The 19040-nt window shown below is 48.1% G+C and overlaps 1 protein-coding gene across 1 annotated transcript in view; it reads left to right on the plus strand.

The window, feature by feature from the left end:
- The window catches only part of ITGA11 (integrin subunit alpha 11), a 124725-nt gene that overhangs the window by 16130 nt on the left and 89555 nt on the right, over nt 1-19040 (plus strand). The window contains exon 2 of the mRNA XM_030875138.2: nt 12177-12288. Coding sequence (XP_030730998.1) covers nt 12177-12288 — 112 coding nt within the window. The remainder of the gene's footprint in view (nt 1-12176; nt 12289-19040) is intronic.

A 19040-nucleotide genomic window follows, 5' to 3' on the forward strand; every position in this document is an offset into this window, starting at 1 on the left:
GAGAACCAAAGCACTTCCACTCGCCAGCATCCTCCATCCCCACCAAGCCTAGCCAATAGCATCCAGCTTAGCTTGTGTTCTGGTGGATCTATGTGGAGCTCTGTGCAGAGGGAGAACTTTTCAAATGGGTAGGGTGTATCCACTGTAGGGCGGGCCCTGCAGGCTTGGAAGGGATGGACCCTCGCAATTCCTTTTTTTAGTTTGCATTCAAAGACCAGGGACAGACAGGCCCAGCAGTTCTCTGGGTCCTCACTGCCCTACTTCCTCTTCTTCAAGGGAAAGCCTTGCCACAAATTGCATATCCTGAGCTTTGTCCTTTTCTTACTTTGTCCAAACACCCCCTGGGCTGGGGCTAACCCCAGATGCCCAAGGCTCTTGATCCACACACTCATGACAAGCAGGAGACAATCTTAGGAGGTGGAAAACCAAAACCAAACTGTCTGAGCTCTTTGAGCTGGTTAGTATGTCAGGAAAGGGAGGGACTCACTGTCTAATTCGTCTCCCCTAGAAATGGCCAATGGCCAGGAACAGAGTGGGCAGGGCCGCCACGTACAGCTGTGCAGGCTGTGCACTTCAGAACTCAGTCAACTACAATGTAAACAGCCCCCTCTACAGTTGTGTAGTGAAGTGCAGTGACCTGGGAGTGGGTGGTGCAGAAATTGGTAACCGAGTACATAAATGGGCTTCATTAAATCCAACACAGGGACTTAGAGATACAGCATCTAGTCCAGTGTGTGCTTTTTACAGATAAAGAAACTGAGGGCCAGAAAGAAGGAATTGCCCAAAGTCGTAAAACAAGTTAGAAGCTGTGCTGGGATTAAAACTAGGGCTTCTGAAGCCAAATTCAGTGCTCTGAGTTCCCTCCCTCCCTGAGGCTCTGAGTATCGCATTCCCTGTCTGCTCCTTGTTAGCAGGTTAGTGTGTGAGGTTAGTGAGGTTCTTGGAGGCCTGAATATTTCTATTCTTTCTCTCTCTTTTTGGTCTCATATTGTCTTATGTCAGGAGGTGCATTTTGAGCCTCTTTCGTATGCTAGGTATTGTTCTAGATCCCGAGGATAAAGATACAGTCCCTTCCAGTGGAGTGCTGGTAAATGGTTAACAACCGATTCTGGCTCTTGGAGAGAGTCCTTCTTTGTAGCCATTGGCCAGTTACTGTGGTGTACATCCTCCCACCATGGTCAGCTTTAAGTGACCAACAGGCATCACTGAACGGGAAGATTGCACACAGTTGTCTCTTGTGAGCAGGGACCAGCACACCACTCGTTCCTTCCCTTGTAGAACTTAAACTCTAGGGGGAGAATAAGCAAATAGCTCTTGTAGCCATCTGTTACTATGTTTACATAATAAAAGAAACAAAGAAGCTGCTTTGAGGGAGAGGAATGGATTCTCCATAGCATGGTCAGGGAAGATTTCTCCCAGGCTGTGACATTAAAACTGGAGGTGGAGAAGGAGCTGCCTGAGCAAAGACTGGGGGGAGATTGTTCCACACAAAGGGAAAGACCTTGAGGTGGAAAGAGCTTGGTTTGAGGAGCAAAGAGGAAGGCAGTGTGGCTGGAAGCAGGAAGTGGTGAAGTTCATGGCACAGGAGCAGACTGGTCCTGCAGGGCCTGGTGGGCCCTGAGGAAGGGTCTGGAATCTACCCTACATACAATGCGAGGAAGCTGGAGGGTTTGAAGCAGGAAAGTTCCAGGATCTGATTGGCATTTTTAAAAGATCACTGTGGCTGCTGTGAAGAGCATAGCTTGCAGCTGAGCAAAATTAGAATTGAGGGACCAGTTAGAAGGCTCTTGCCAAAGTCCAGGCAGAAAAAGATGAGAATGACTTGGGCTGGGTGATGTCAGAGGAAAGAGAGAAGAGTGGACGCACTTGAGAGGGATGGAGAGGGTAGAACCTGCACGGTTTGCTGATGGGAAGTGACAGAAAATCCTGAGGAAGGACCTCCAAGCTTCTGACTTGAGCAATCAGGGTGGTACTGCCAAGTGCCTCGATGGGGAGACTTTGGGGAAAAACCAGTGTGGAAGGGAAAATCTAGGGCACCTCTTTGGTCATGTGAAGTGAGGGATGCTAGAAGCCATCCAAGTGAAAATGTTCTATGGGCAGCTGGACATTGATTGTGGGACTCAGAAGGCAAGACTGGGCTGGGGTATGACTGGAGGTACTTGGGAGCCTGGGCCACTTTGAGGTGAGTGGAGGAAGGCAGCAGCCCAAGGCCCCAAATACTCAGCCGGATCCTAAAGTGGATGCTGGGGTCACATCTCTTGACTCCAGTTTTTCCACGCAGCTTGGGGGTGTGTGTGTGTGTGTGTGTGTGTGTGTGTGTGTTAATCAAGACTTCATTGCACTTTAAATGAACTTACAACACAGATTCATAATATCACTGTTGGTGTGTTTTAAAATCCATCATGGTAGCTCCTGAAAGCTTAAAGAAAGAGCTCCATTTTGATCAATGTCTCTACCTAGAGAGAAAGAAAAATGATGTAAGGCAGAAAATACACTGGCTTTCATCACCAAGACATCCGTCTTGTTCCTGACGGAGGTGATCCACGCGTTATTCCTGAGGGAGGTGATCCCTGGGATGGCTGTCCAAGGCTGGGAGTGAAAATAATGTTAATTACAGTAAATTTCAGCCTGGTGTTTCCCTTTTCAATTTTTAGGCCTGTTTTCCATGAACCTGACATCTGCTTAAACAGCATATTGGCAAACTCCTGATTTCTTGAAAAAATAATAAAAAGGGCAGATTTTTGCTCTCACCAGCACTTGCTGTCTTTCCATCTCCCCGCTCTGGATGCTTACGCAGTGTCTCTATTTCAGTCCACATCCACCTGCCCCTGCAAGCGTTTGGTCTCCACCACAGATCTTAGAGATGGGGCCCTCTCCACTGCAGGAGGCTGCCCAGCCTGTGTCTGATGGTTTCTGATTTAGAGAATTCTTCCTTCTGTAGGGCTGCACATGCTTTGGAGAGTTGAAGCATGTCGTGATAAGTCGCACATCAGCAAGCATGTGTTTATCTAGCACAAAATAGGACACCAGAACCGGTTTTTGATGAGACAAGGATACTGAAGTAGGGGGGAGAGGTTGGCAGGCCAGGGAAGAGGGTGGGACTGTCAGCACCCAGCATGTATCATGAGGGCCCCGTGGAGCCTGGCTGGGGTGCAGAGGGTGAATTGACAGAGGGCCGAGGGTAAAGGGAGGGCTGCCCTGTGTCCCATCTGCTCATGTTCTACTCAGATGAATATTGAGTTAATTTGATAAGCTTGGCCATGGTCATTCATTCACTTGTTCATTCATGAATTTGTTCTGTCCACTTTGTTGAGAGCCTGTTGTATTCCAGACACCGTGCAGGGAGCAGAGGTGAGGAGGGACAGAACCCCCTCAGCTTGGTTAAAGTAGCCTCCCTTTTGGCACCAAATGTAAGGTTAGCATAGGGTCTTCCATGCTTCAACTCAAATGAAAGCTTCTCAGAGAGAGCTATCCCTGGTCCAGCTGGAAGGGTGTCATTTTCAGGTGTGAGTAGGGGGTCTTATCTGACCCCACCAAGGAGAGCTCTCAGCTGCCCTGCCTGCCCTCTCACAGACACAGCCAGCTTTGATGAGGATGCTCAAAAGCACTAAAAGATGTGTAGCCTGGGAAGCAGACAGGATGAGACCTCGGCACCAGCACCTGGGCCCCAGGCAAGTCAGTCTTGGACCTTTAGTTTCCTCACCTGTTCAATGGGGAAGAAATCCCAAATCACTTGTTAGAATTAAATGAAATACTCTTCTAAGGCACCTGGCCCATCCTGGCACTTGGTAGGTGCTCTGAGAGTGGCAGCTGAATCCCGCTGGGAGATTCGGGGAAGGAGTGGAACAAAAACCCTGCCCAGGGACTGGGGAGGGCTGGATCCCCACTCTACATGTGCCCCACCGGCTAGAAGACTGGGTCCCGGCAGGTAACCTTCCTTAGCCTCCATTTCCCATTGGGGAAAGAGGCCCCAAGCCCACACTTTGTGTGTGTTGACTTCATATTTGTCCATTGCTTCCCCTAGTGTTTGTAACTCTAGGCCCCAAGGGGATGCAGGTGCAGTCCATGGCATGGTTCTGTCCCCTGGACTCTCCGCCCCAGGTGGGGAGGGTTGGCTCAGGAGGCAGGACAGTCAGAGAAGGGCACAGGGTGCGTAGATGGAAAGGGTGAGTGGGACATGCCCTGGGCCCCCTGACAGGCAGGTGCAGGATGGGGCTGACAATATGAGAAGGCATTCGGGGGTAGGGAACCGAGAGCAAAACCTTGGAGGGGAGAGGGGCAGCCAGCACTCCCTCTGCTGTGTGGACTGCTTGTTAAGAGGCCGCCTGCAGGGACCTGATGAACTGGTGAATATGCGAGCTCTCTCCCAGGGCTTCCTCCAGACTCGGCTCTAGTGGGACCCAGAACTCTCCAGCCACGGTGGTCCCCCGCCTCATCTCACACACGAGGAAGCTTTCTGATTCTTACGTGTTCTTTTTCACACATTTAACATTCAGGGGACACCAAAGTACCACCTTCCCTGGAAGGTGGACATGTGGCCACAGAAACCCACGGCACAGCCGCTGGAAAGCTCAGAGCTGCTCGTGGCCAGAAGCAGCAGTGGGTGTGGACCAGGGATGCTCTGGCTCCCAGATGAGATCACTTCCCTGAGATTCCCCTAAGAAACAAGTGCTGTGCTCATTCCGTGGGGAGGGACAACGGCTTTCCACGGAAGTCACTCTCCAGTTCCCTCTGCCTTCTCTCTCTGTCCAGTCTGGGCAACGAGCTGGCCCTTCAGACTGAAGGCACCTCCCTCCCCTAAACCCGCCCCTCTCTCTGGACTCCAGTGGGGAGAAATCATTGCCACCTGTCATTACCCCTCCCCACCCTGTCCTCTCTGGCTAATCCCTTGGCCACATGTGCACGCGCATGCACACACAGCACACACAGCACACACCAGTTGCTGCCAGCGAGCCGTGTTCTGACCTGCATGAAGCTAGGGGAGCCAAGGATAGGACACCCCATCCAGAGATCAGGTTCTCTCCTGCTTCTTCAACAGAGGGAAGGAGAAGGAAGAACGGTGGTGCTGGTGATATTAGCGGTTGGAGGAGTATGAAGCAGGGTAGACTCCATAGCGTTTCCTTCTGAGGAAAAAGGCAGTGTGATAATGACCAGTTAGCAGAGAGACATGAAGCCACACCCAGAAGGCAGTCATTGTGTAAAAGAGTCAGATGCTGATTAAGCTGCTAGAGAAGCTAGGAAACAGGGTGGTCTTTGCCAAGAGTAGGGAGGACGCATTTGTCTCTCTCCTGGGGAGACCCAAGTGTGGGCAGGTTTGCTCTAAAGCACCAGGGGGGCAGCAGGGCCTGGTGGTAAGAACTGGCTTGATATCACCAGACCAGCCCCCACCCGATCATGGCCCCCAGTTCTAGCAGCAGGGCAGTGGCAGCTCAGGGCTAAGCCACTGGGGGGCAGCCGGGAGGGTGTTACAGCTCACTTTCATAAGTGGCTTGAAGCTGAGGGGCACTTGTGTTGGACCCAAGTGCTAGAGAGGAGGGAGGGAATGGCCCCGCTCCTGACAGCCAACCTGATAGAGACCTGCAGGGGCAATGGCCATCTGCTTGCCCCCTTGGGGTGTCCCAGTGCTCAACTGCCTACTCCTCCCCCTCGAAGGGAGATGAATTTGGAAATGAATCCAGAGGAGAAGGGTGACACAGACTCAGAACATCCTGACTGTTAAGGTTTTCAGACCACCTGGTCTAGCTTCCTCCTTTTCTATATTGGAGACTAAGGCGTGGGGAGAAGTAACTTGTTCAAGGTTCAGCCAGCCAGTGACAGAACCCAGGGGAGGACCCAGGTCTCCTGGTGCCCAACCTAGTTCTACTCATCACAGCAGCGCTAGCTCTCAGGAGGTGGGCATTGTATTCCCATGTCTCCCTTTCTGAGTCCTAGAATCAGCTGTCCTAAAGTCAGGAGTCCATCCTCTGGCCTTTGACCTTGGCAGTGGTCCTCCAGCCATGTCTCCCTCCTGAGGGATCATGGCTTCCATGCCTAGAAGATCCCAGGGAGAGAGAAGCTTTGGTCGCTCCAAGGCCATATAGCCATGTACTCAAGGATTCAGTGCATACCACTGGCATCCTCAATTTTTGAAATAAGACGAGTCTGGAAGGGAACTGTGGTACCCCTGCCCACTAGCTCTGAATTTCCTCGCTGAGGTTTTAGCAGCACAGTCCAGCTCCAGGACGAGGCTGGACTTTCTTGGAAAGGTGATCACATTGCCTGGACCCCCACCAAGGCCTTCGTCCCTTTGACATCTGGGTGTGCCCAGAAGCCACATCCAGGGAAGTAGGGCCCTGAGGCCAGGTCTCCACGGTTCAGGCAAGGGGAGAGGCAGCTGGGGCCTGGATAATACAGAGCATTAGATGACAGTTTTCTTTTTGGATTGGGAATGCAAAATATGATCATTTTTGCCTGGAGAATTCCCCTTCCTAAGTGTGTTTGGCTTCAACTGACATTAAGATGAGCTTGCATTCCTCCATACCGCCTGGCCTCCAATTCTAAATTGTTTGTGGAGACTCAAGACAGATGCTCGTGTGCCAACAACTGGAAGCTGGCTGTGTGTTTGCTCTAGAGAACCTCCCTGACATGTGCCAGGGCTGGGCCTTAGTAGCAGAGAGCTCAACCCTCTCATTTGACAGATGGGGACACTGAGGCCCAGAAAGCCATAGTGACTCTCCATGGACACTTGGCCAATTTAGTGACAAAGCTGAGATTAGAACGCAGGTCACCCTGCCCTGGGCCAGCCTTCTCTGGGCTTCACTTTGGGTTCTGGTGACATGCAAATATGTCTGTTGGCTCACGCATGTGGCTGCAGACTCTGAAGACCACAAGTCATGACCCTACTACCCAGCATGGAACCTGGAGCGTCGTAGCCCCAAATAGACATTCATGGAAGTGAAGGATTATAGAGCAGGGGTATAGAGGCAGTGGTGGTAAATAAAGATGGGCATGGTGACCTTGGACAAATCCCCACCCCTCTCTCAGCCTGAGTTCTCTCATTCACAAGGGTCTTAAACCCAATCAAGTGGTTCTCAAACTATGTTCCAGGACACCCTAGGGTTCCAAAGAAATGTCTTAGTCTTGTCACTACAGGTAGGGAGTTTCCTTGCCCCCATCCTTAACCCCAACCTCAGCTTCCTGTGTCTGCTTTTCATTGTATAGATTTTGTTTCCAAAAGGTGGGATTCACTGCAGAAAAACAAAGTGTTGAGACCACTAGGTTATTGGATCTATAAGATCCCTGTTTGCTCTTGAAAATAAAATCCTAATAAGTTACCCTTCCCTGATAACATATTTGCTGCACACCATTTTTGACCCTGTGTTAAATTGTCCAGGGTTCACGTCCCCTGGCCATGGGGCAGAGAGAAAATGAGGTACGGGAGGGCCCTTGAGCCCAGCATTGATGCTAGGGGTCTGTCTGTATGTCTGTTGTTCCTGTGTCTGCCATTCCTATGTCCCGATGAGGCAGGACAGCCCAGCTCTAAGGCTCTTGGTGCAAGGCTCAGGCAGGAGAGGTCATGACCTGCCTGCTAGGCCACTCTGCTCCCTGACACGCTAGGTCCAGGCCTCCCCATGAGCTCTTGAGAAGGGAATGACTGGGTTACCACCCCAGAAACCATGAGTTCCCATTGTGTAATTATTCCTCCCCTTCCCTGATTGTCCATCATTTAAGACAGGGGTCCCCAACCCCCGGGCCAAGGACCGGTACTGGTCCTTAGCCTGTTAGGAAGCAGACCACACAGCAGGAGGTGAGCGGTGGGCGAGTGAGCAAAGCTTCATCAGCCACTCCCCGTCGCTTGCATTACCTCCTGAGCCCCTCCCCATCGTCCGTGGAAAAATTGTCTTCCATGAAACTGGTGCCAAAAAGGGGCCACATGGAGCTTTCGGACTTTCTCCCCAGATCCTTGGGAAGCTAATGGCCGCAGTGTGGGGTGTGACTGGTCGAGGGTGGAGCAGCCCATCATGGGTGCTCAGCTGAGTCTCCTTGAGCTCTAGCGAGCACTCCCTGTGGAGCTGTTGAGTCCACAGGAGCTCCAGACACGTGTTGGCCAGTGTGCCTCAGCATTTGGGACTGTCACCACCCTGCCTGGTGATAGCACAGTAGCCTCCACCTCAGCCTGGAGTGGTGGGTTTGAGATCAAGCGATGCTCAAACATCATGCTGTGGTTTCAGTGCTTTCTTGGGACTGGCTGATGCTTTTTTAAAAGATAAGATTCTGAGAAAGGGAGCAGCAGCTGATGTAACTTTGGCCATAGTCCACAGGAGAACAGGCCAGGAACTGTGGGGTTTTTCCCCCTCTGTCATCAGTATCAAGGGCAGTAAAGTGGCAAGCTGCCCAACCAGGCTCCCACTGTCTCTGCAATCGGCCGGTTGACTCCCATCAAAAACAACTTTGTTTTCTTTTATTGGTATTTGGGGTTCATAAATCTCTGAGGAGAGTACATTCCCCAAGCATGAAAGCCACCTGCCATCAGGGGAACGGGCCAGAGATCTTGTCGGGGGCCAAGGTCAGGGTGTCAGACTTGACATCACCTTTAGGAAATCCATTCTCTGGTTGGTTCGGTTTGGTCAGAAGCAAATGCCGACTCGGGGAAGAAACCAGCACTTTGTAACTTAATGCCCCGTCCCTGAGAGCTTTTGTCCTCTTTCCTGTGGCCAGATTTCACTAATCCTGTCCAGGGGGTTGGGGGGTGGGGACTGGGGGAGACAGGACTAGTCCTAGACAAAGCCCCCTGGGGGAGGGAAGGAGCACAGGGCTGCCGGCCTCCTCTCCCATCTACTGCCCCCGACCAAACCCAAAGACAGAGGAGGTGTGGGACCTGAGGGCAAGAGGAAAGACCCGTTTCTCTGAAAAGAATTTTCCCTGCCTCCAGTGGGTCCTTCTCTGAAAAGCTGCTCTCCCAGGGGTAGCACATCACCCCAGTGCCCTAAGCTACCTGATCATGGGCTTGCTCTAACCTCCTCCCAGCTGAGTGATTTGGGGCAAATTACTTCACCTCCCAGAGGTATGATAATATCTACTTCACAGGGTTGGTGTGCGATTTAACTAAGTAATATAAAATTACTGCTGAGATACCTAGGATAGTGCCTGGAACATATCAGTGCTCAGTGAATATTTTTTCCCCTGTTACTCGTTGAGGGGAGAGAGCGTCCCAGCCAAATGTGGGTCCTGGTCTCTAACCATTCAGTATCTATTGACTGCTGACTCTGAGCTAGATCTTTATTCAAGGCGGTAAGGATACAGCAGTGAGCAGCGTCTCTCGGCACTTAGAAGACATAAGAATATTATAGAATATCAGCCACGTGACAATAAACAGATAAATATGTAACATGTTAGTGATAAGTGCTATGAGGGCAAATGAAGGAGAATAAGGGGGATAAGAGTGACAGGGTGTCCTGCTAAGGGACAATATGGCATTGAAACAGAGACCCGAATGACTTGAGAGAGTGAGCCCCGCGGGTGACCCAGGGAGGAGCTTTCCAGGCAGAGGGAACAGCCAGGGCAAAGATGCTAAGTGGGGACGGGTCTGACACATTCTAAGAACGGCAAAGGGGACAGAGTGGCTGCAGCAGAGGGATGGAGGGGGAGGACAGGAAATGAGGGGCAGAGGGAACCGGGTGGGATCATGCAGGGCCTTGCAGGTAAGGATTTTGGCTTTGACTGTGAGTTGGTGGGAAAATGATGAAGCATATGGAGCTGAGGAGTGATTGGATCTGACGGGTCTTGGAAGGATCCTTCTGGCCATGTTTGCCCAAGAAGCACTGATGGTAGAGAAGGCCCTGAAGACACAATTTATGGCCTTAGCTTCACTGGCCCTCACCCCCTTGTTGGCCTGGGAGTGGCGGGTGGGTCTGGATTTCTTGACTGCCCAACATGCCTTCCTCTTGTCAAGGTCACCTCCCTTTGCTGGGCTCAGATGCAGGAAAGGGAGGACCAAGGACCACCAGGGGACATCTCCAGGGGGCACCAGGGAGCCAGATAAAGTGTTGCCCCCCAGTCAGGGAATGTGCGTGGCCTGTGCATGGATGTGTGTGTGTGGGCATGTGTGCATGCACATGTGTGCCTCTCTGTGTGTACATATGTGCGTGTGCATGTGTGTGTGTCCATTCCTAGGACAGAGTTGGAGAGTTCCTCGTCTGCAACTCCACTTCTTCTTTGACCTCTCTCTGTCCACCTCCCAGCTGTACACAGGTGACACTAGTATCTCTCTCTGCTCTGTGACATGCCGTCATTGGCCAAGGACTGTGCCCCTTCATCCATCTGTGCTCACCCGACCAGGCCCCTCTTCCCCAAGGCTGCCTGCTTCTAACCAGGCTGATAAGTCCATTCGTGGGCTGGGCTTTGTACATAAGAGTATGTAAATAACATACGCTTCTTCCCCCACCCCCACTTAGGGCTGTGACACTAAGTTCATGTGGCAGATTAGCAGTCATGAAGACAGGGTTGGCAGCTACGTAGCCACTCGCTGTCACTGTCTGCTCCTGTATCCCCAGCAGGTACTGCTCACTGATCACACTAGTCTTGCCCACTGAGCCCAGACTTGACCTCAGAATCCTTCTTAACTCAGTGCTCCAGGCAACAGTAATAATCAATTGACATGGATGAGTGAGAACACATGTCTAACATCCCTAATCTAAGGTATTCTAGCGTTACCTCAGGGGACTCTAATTCTGGGACTCTAATGATGGAATTTTTGGCCACTGTATCCATTTGCTGAGCAGAAAAGAAAGCGTAGCAGAAACCTCTTGTTCCTGCCTGTACAGTAGGCCTTATTCAAGTACATACTCCAGGGCATCCCTCTTGAACACTCAGACTCAGGGGGTCCGTGCCAAGGGAAGGACAGAGGGACGCTCAAGGGTACTAGCCTCAGATTCAGAGTCCCTATCCAGCAGGTTTTGGGACCTTGGGCAGGTCAGTTCACCTCTCTGACCCTCGGCTTTCCTGTTGCTGCCCACATCACAGGGTTGTAGTGGAGATCAGATGATAGCAGGTATGTGAGTGTTCTGTGAAATTTATAAAGTGCCCTACACATGAAAGGAACGACAATGATATTCTGTCGACTGTTTTGTTCTGCTGATTGGTTTTCACTTATCTGAGAGTTTTGGCTCATGGTAGGATCCCACCCCTTAAATCCCATGGGTCCCAAGTTTGGTGGTCCGGTAGGTACTGATACGTAACGAGGCCAGACGTGCCTGAAAATGCCTCGTGGAGGGAAGGAGTAGCAGAGCAGGTACCTGGGGTCCTGGCTCTGCTGCTGCTGCTGACCCACTGTGTACCCCTGGACAGCCTCTTAACCTCTCTGGGTCTGAACCCCCCTCTGCCAAATGTGGGTGATGCTTCCCATTCCCCCCAAGTCCTGTGAGGGTAAATGGTGGCAAATGTGAGGAGACCCAGAGCCCTAAGCAGCGTACAAGTGTGAATTGCTGTTTCTTGTGATTCAGCACAAGAATGCCAAAGGGGTAAAGCTCTTTGCCCCAAGGCTTTCCACTAGGTGGAATCGGTTAATTGACCGATTAGGGGCCAAGGTGAAAGGGTTACGGGAATTTCTCTCTGCTTTGCCTCAGCTGCTCCAGCCGAGCAGTATGCCAGGCGGAGCTTTGCATATGGATTCAGAAGGAGGTGGTCAGCCAGCAGCGCTGGAGCCATGGCCACTAGGACCCCAGGCTTGGTGGGGCGGTGGGGGGAGGCGAGAGAGGTGGGAAATCAGCTCCATGACTCTTTAGCAGGCAGAGGTGAGAGAAGGGAGAAAGAGAGGGAGGAGTGGGGAGTGAAGGAGGAGAAAGGAGGGAAGAGAAAAAAAAAACCGGAAGAGGAGACCAGCAGAAGCTAGAAGAAGCAGGGTTGGAGGAAGGAGTGATGGAGGGGGACGGGGACTGTCTCTTCCTTATGGGAGCAGGAATTCTCTCGGGAAGGGACTGGGTCTTCCCTTTCAGACCCGCCTGGTCTCTCTAAGAGTAGGTTTTATGCCTATGCCTCCCCTATCAGATTGGCTCCCCCAGGGCAGTGGCTGGGCCTTTCCCATCAGACTGTTGGCTCCCCAAACAGGAACTGGGGCTCCCCAGGGATAGGGGAACATACTCCATCCACAGCCAAGACGCTGGACCTCCACCTGCCTGACTCCTCTCCTCCCCACCCAGGGTTCACGGACACCTTCAACATGGACATCAAGAAGCCCCGAGTCATCCCCGGCTCCAGAGCCGCCTTCTTTGGCTACACGGTGCAGCAGCATGACATCAGCGGCAAGAAGTGGTGAGTGAGAGCTGCCGCCTCCACCGTAGCCCTGCACTGCCCCGCACCCAGCCCCTCCATCGGCTGGCCGCACTGGCCCTCATGTGTAGACGCCCCCCTTGCTGGGGACTTGACTTCTTGTTGTGGCAGGTCAGGGGCTGCCTAGGATCTGCCCCTGTCCATGAAATCATGAGCATCCCATTTCACAGGCTTTGATCTTCTCATTTGAGAAATGGGAACGAGCACCCCTCCTTCTCTGGGTTATGGGACAGCACAAGTAGCAGGCACCTAGAACCAATAATGAGCCCCTCCCATCCCCTCTCAGGGCCTCAGGGTCTCATCAGTGGGGGCAGTGCCTCTGGTCCTGGCGGCTGGGAGAGCTGTTGGGGAGCGGGATGTCTCTGAGCAGACAGATGTGAGTGTGCTCAAAGCTAAAATACAGGAACAGTGGGGCAAAGGGAAGTGAGAGCAAGGCCGAGTGGCGGGGAGAGAGCCAGAGAGATCCCAAGGACCCCTCTGGGACGGGGGCATCAAGAGGCGGGAAGGGTCCGCGTCTGATTTTTAATATAACTTTGTTGGATTATATTTTACATATTATATAATTTACTCATTTCAAGTGTCGATTCGGTGATTTTTTTTAAAGTAAATTTACCAAGTTGTGCAGTTCATCAGTTGTAGAACAATTTCATCGCCCCGGTAAGATCCCTCATGCACGTGTACTGCTCATTGCCATTCTCCTTCTGCTGATTGGTTTTCAGCTGTCAGAAGGCAAGGCTTTCCTTCCTTCCCGAGATGGAAAGGACTAGCCCTTTGATCTGCCCTCTTAGAAGCCCTTGCCGAGTCAAGGGACCATGTGAACACTGACGATAAATATCCTACCTGCCCTCTTCCCAATCTGGCCTCTGCCTACCCTCCCACCCTCTTCTCCTTCTGCTTCCGCCACCTCCTTTCCTGCGCTCCACACTCCACCACATTGCATTATTTCCATTTTTCCAGTTCTCCAGAGCTTCTTTGAACATGCTGTTCCTTCCTCCCGTGATGTCCTCTCCTACCTTCCCGACTCACCCTACCCTACCACTCAGATCTGACAAATTCTCTCGTACATTTTTTTGTGAAGGAGTATCTTATTATCTTTCGACTGAGGTATAACTTAGCAAAGTTATACCACAGCAAAGCATAGGCACCTTAAGTGTCCAAACCGGTGAACTTTTACACATGTATGTGGCCATTGTGATCACCTCCCAGAACATGATAGAGAACATTTCCAGCTCCCTGGAAAGCTCCTTGTGCCTCCCACTGCTCCAGGTAACCACTGTTCTGACTCCTATCACCATAGATTGATTTTGCCTGTGTTTGAACTTCGTATAGATGATATCACACATTAAGTACGCATTTGTACCTGACCTGTTTTACTCAACATTATGTCTATTACTGTTGAATGTTTCATACTTGATGTTTCTTCACTGATGTGTAATATTCTACGGTAGCAATGCACCACGTTTTATTTATTTATTCTACTATTGATGGATCTTTGGATTGTTTCCATTTTTGGCTATTTCAAGTAGAGATACTATTAACATTCTCTTTTTTTTTTTTTTTTTTTTTTGCGGTACACGGGCCTCTCACTGTTGTGGCCTCCGCCGTTGCGGAGCACAGGCTCCGGACGCGCAGGCTCAGCGGCCATGGCTCACAGGCCCAGCCGCTCCGCGGCATGTGGGATCTTCCCGGACCGGGGCACGAACCCGTGTTCCCTGCATCGGCAGGCGGACTCTCAACCACTGCGCCACCAGGGAAGCCCTATTAACATTCTTATACATGTCTTCTGATGAACATATGCACTCATTTTTTATCTGGTATATACTCAGGAATAGAATCACTGAGTTAAAGGGAAGGTATATGTTTGTGGGACCTGCCAAGCATTTTTTCCCCAAATGGTTCACCAATTTAAATTCTTCTAGTAACATGAGAGTTCTAGTTGCTTCCCATCCTCGCTAACACTTGGTATTATCAATCGTTAATTTTAGCCATTCTGATGGTGTGTAGTGGTATCTAATTGTGGCGTTAATTGGCATTTTTCTAATGACTAATGATGTTGAGTAACCTTTGGTAAATATATTGGCCATTTTGGTATCCTATTTTGTGAAATGTCCAGTTGAGTCTTTTGCCCATTTTTTAAATTGTGTTGTATGTCTTTTTCTTATTGATTTATAGGACTTTAAAAAATATATTCTAAATACAAATCCTTTGTCAGAGAAAAGCATTGCAAAGAACTTCTCCCAGTCTATATCTTGCCTTTTCATCCTTTTAATGGTATCTTCTTATGAATAGAGTTCTTAATTTTAGTGAAGTCTGATTTATCTGTCTTTTTTATGGTTAGTGTTTCTTGTGTGTCCCATTTAAGAAATTTTTGCTTCTCCCAAGATCATGAAGATATTTTCCTCTGTTTTCTTCCAGAAGTTTGATGATTTTGCTTTCTCATTTAAGTCAGTGATTCATCTCAAATTAAGTTTTGTATGAGATGTGAGATAAAGATCTAAGGTTTTTTTTTAATATGGATATCCAATTGATCTGGCACCATTTGTTGAAAGACTATTTCCCCACTAAATTGTAGTGTCATCTTTGTTGAAAATCAGGTGACCCTATATGTATGGGTCTATTTCTAGCCTCTATTCTACTCCATAGAATAGAAAGCTGCCTTGGTTACTGTAGCTTCAAAGCAAGTCTTGAAGTTAGTGTGAGTTCTCCATCTTTGTTCTTCTTTGACAAGATTGTTTTAGCTATACTAGGTCCTCTCTATTTCCTTATGAATTTTAGAATAGGCTTGTCAATTTCCCCTAATCAAACTTGCTGAGATTTTGATTGGGGTTGCGTTAAATTTATAGATCAACTTGGGGAGAAATGAAATCTTGATAATACTGAGTCTTCCAAACCATGAACATGTATATCCCTCCATTTATTTAGTTTTTAAAAATTTTTCTCTCAACAGTGCTTTGAAATTTTCAGTGTAAAACTCTTGCATACATTTTATTATATTAATTCCTAGGTACTCAATATTTTATGCTAATTAAAAATAGAATATTCTTTTTATTTTTTATTTATTTATTTGGTTGCGCCAGGTCTTAGTTGAAACAGGCAGGTTCCTTAGTTGCGGCTCGTGGGGCTCCTTAGTTGCGGCACGTGGGCTCCTTAGTTGTGGCATGCAAACTCTTGGTTGCAGCATGCATGTGGGATCTAGTTCCCTGACCAGGGATTGAACCCGGACCCCCTGTATTGGGAGCATGGAGTCTTAACCACTGCACCACCAGGGAAGTCCCTAAAATAGAATATTCTTATTTCATTTTCCAATCTTTTGCTAGTATAGAAAAATACAATTGACTTTTTTATATTTACATTATATCCAGCAACTTTACTAAATTCATTTATTATTTCTAATAGTTTGCTTGTAGATCCTTTTGAATTCTCTATGTATACAAGCAGATCATCTGAAGTAATTACTTTATTTCTTCTTTTCCAACCTTCATAGCTTTTATTTCTGTTTCTCTTGCCTAATTACAACAGCCAGGACCTTCAGTACATGATTGAATAGAAGTTGTGATCCCAAACGTGATTTTCTTACTTCCCTTATTAGAGGGAAAACTTTCAATATTTCATAATTAAATAAGATGTTAACTGTAGTTTATTGATTTGTTTGTTGTATATACCTTCATATTAAGAAAGTTTTCTTCTGTTCCTACTTTTCTGAGGTTTATTTGTGTGTGTTTGTCTCTGTGTGTGTGTATGTAATAGGTGTTGAATTTTATCAGATGCTTTTTCTGCAAAGATTGAGATATTATATGGTTCTCCTTTATTCTGTTAATATTAATTATATTCATTGATTTTTTTGAATATTAAGCCCAATTTGTATTCCTGGGATAAACTTGATCACCACATATTCATATATATATATATGTATATATGTGTGTATATATACGTATATATATATATAAATTGATTCTATTTATTAATATAGTCTCAGGAACTTTATTTCTATGTACATGAGGTATATTGTGCAGCTAAATGCATCTAATATATTCTCAATTACAAATATTTTGTTTTGCAATTCCTGAATTTCCACTTGATTCTTTTTATAGACTCTAATTCTATTAAAGTAATCTATCTTTCACCCATTTGCCCATCTTTGACTCCATTTTTTTAAACATATTAATCACAGTTATTTTGAAGTCCTTCTTGGCTAAGGCTAACTCCAATATCTGGATCATCTCTGGGTCTGCTTCTAGTGACTGTTTTACCTTATGGTTATCAGTCACTTTTTCCTGATTCTTTGCCTGTTTAATATATATATATTTTTATTCTGTGCTGAACATTGTGAATTGTACACAGTAGAGGCTATAGATTGTGTTACCTTCCTTTAAATACATTTTGTTCTGATGAGCAATTAAAATACTGGTGAAACCACCTAGAACTTACCACAGCTTGGTTTGGGCCTTGGTTAGGGCAGGTATCTGGTTTTGCCCTTACTTCTATGGTGCAGCCTTTACTCCTAGGGCATAGATTTCCTGAGGTCTCAACTGAAAGCCCACAGCAGTCATTAAAATGTCTCTATTCTGACTGAGCATGAACCCCAACATCTCCTAAGCACTGGGCAACCTCTAAAATCTCTGCTCCCTGTGGCTCTTCTCTGATAGATTTTCCAGAAGCTCACACTACGCATGCACAGCTTAGGGGTCAGCCAAGACCCTAAGGGGAAATGTTAGCAGAGTTTTGGGGGTCCTTTCTCTGTGGTGCTCTCCTTTCTGCCTGCTTCCACCAAATCCTAGTTATTTTTGCAGCCTCAGCCCCAATCACTGTTTCCTCTACCCAGCAAGACTGCTGCTATCTGACTGGACTCTATTTCCCTGTGCTGCAATAGGAAAATGCCCTCAAAGAGAAAACTGGGTAAATGTGGGTTTAGTGCCTGTACTTACCTTTGCTCAAGTATTGAGCTCTCTAGTGCTATTTAATGCCTGAAAATAGTTGTTTCATGTATTTTATCTAGCTTTCATAGTTGTTTATGGCTGGAATTAAAAGTCCTCTTTCTTTTTTAAAAAAAAAATTATTTATTTATTTGTTTATTTATTTTGCTGCGCCGGGTCTTAGTTGTGGCATGCAGGACCTTCATTATGGCATGTGGGATCTTCAGTTGTAGCACACGGGATCTAGGTCCCTGACTAGGGGTTGAACCTGGGCCCTCTGCATTAGGAGCACAGAGTCTTAGCCACTGGACCACCAGGGAAGTCCCAAAGCCCTCTTTCATGTTCTTTAATCAACTTAAGTATCACTTCCTCTGAGAAACCTCCTCTACCATCCCTTCCCATCACTAGATTAGCTGTACCCATAGAATTCTGGATTTTCCTTTTCATAACATTTATCAAAATGGATAATTGCCTATTTCATTGTCTTTCTTCCTGAAATCAGGGGTACGCTCCCGGGAAATTAGTAGATGCTCAAAAGAACATACTTTGAGAGACTGAATTAATGGTATGAGTCTCTCTCAACCAGCCCAGATATCAGATGCACAGCATCTGTATTCTATACATGGTATGAATGGTCAAAGATTAAATGGGACTGACTTTCCCAAGACTGAATTTGTTGTGACCAATGTTTATTAAGCTTCTGTTAATAAATTTTACTAGACTCTGCAAAATTTTGGTATGGTTTCACTCTCAAATAACTCACCGACCAGTTGAGGAGTCGACACTAATATCCTTGAAATAATTTAAAAATAATGCAAGACAAAATACAACCTGGTGTTAATTATGTTTGTCTTTGTAAGACCACTTTCTCCATGAAGGCTTTCTGGATCCTTTTCCTAGCCTAAAACGGCCTTACCCTTCCTAAGTCCTCCCTCTGATGGCCCGTATCATTTCCTACCTTGTGTTGGAGTCACTTATGCCCATGGCTCACCTCCCTCATTGGACACTAGCCTCATATCCCCGTGCATGAGAGCAGCCAGCAAGTTGTCTCACTCACAGCAGAAGCTCAGCCAGAGTTTGAAAGGAGAAATTTCTGTGGCTGAGGTCTCTGGGAGAGCTTCATAGAAGAGGCGCATTTGAATGGGGTCTTGGAGGTTGGGCTTAGATGAGCAGAATGGTACAATAGAATTGACTCATGGCCACTCTTGCTGATCTGAGTGCAGCCAGAAACATCGTGGGAGCCGCTGGACCAGAGCGTGTTTTCGGGCTGAGAGAAACAGAGAGGCCTTGGAGACCCAGGGAGCTGCACCTCCTGCAGAATACATGGGAGCACACAGGACCTTTCAGGAACCCCTGTCCTCACTTGCATAGACCCCACTGCACACCCTACTTATTGCTTCCCCTCTCTGCTTTCTCCCCAGGCCCCCATTTTTTCTCATCCCATAGGCAGCGTTCCAAGAGTTTTATCCAGACCGAAGACCCGTGGATGTGGATCAGGGGAAAAGACAGGTCGATGTCAATGTCATTTGGGGGACACCACCTGGCAGTTATGCACAGGGGTGACTCCAGTGGTACATGTTGTTTGAAGCCCATGCCAGGAGGTACCTCAAAGGAAGGACAAGAGCAAGGGTTTAAAGTCCAAAGACTGCCACTTGGAGGAAGACCTTGGAACAAGCTCTCTCATCCTCTCCACACCTCTCTTTGCTCATGCACAAAATGGATATGAAATTACCTATCTCAGGGTGCTAGGAAAGATCAACAAATACCTAAAACTTGAATGTTATAATAAGTAAAGCAGGAAATGGAGGCTTGGGTTGCTTT

The sequence above is a fragment of the Globicephala melas genome, chromosome 2 (assembly GCF_963455315.2).
Source record: "Globicephala melas chromosome 2, mGloMel1.2, whole genome shotgun sequence".
In the NCBI taxonomy this organism is placed as follows: Eukaryota; Metazoa; Chordata; class Mammalia; order Artiodactyla; family Delphinidae; genus Globicephala; species Globicephala melas.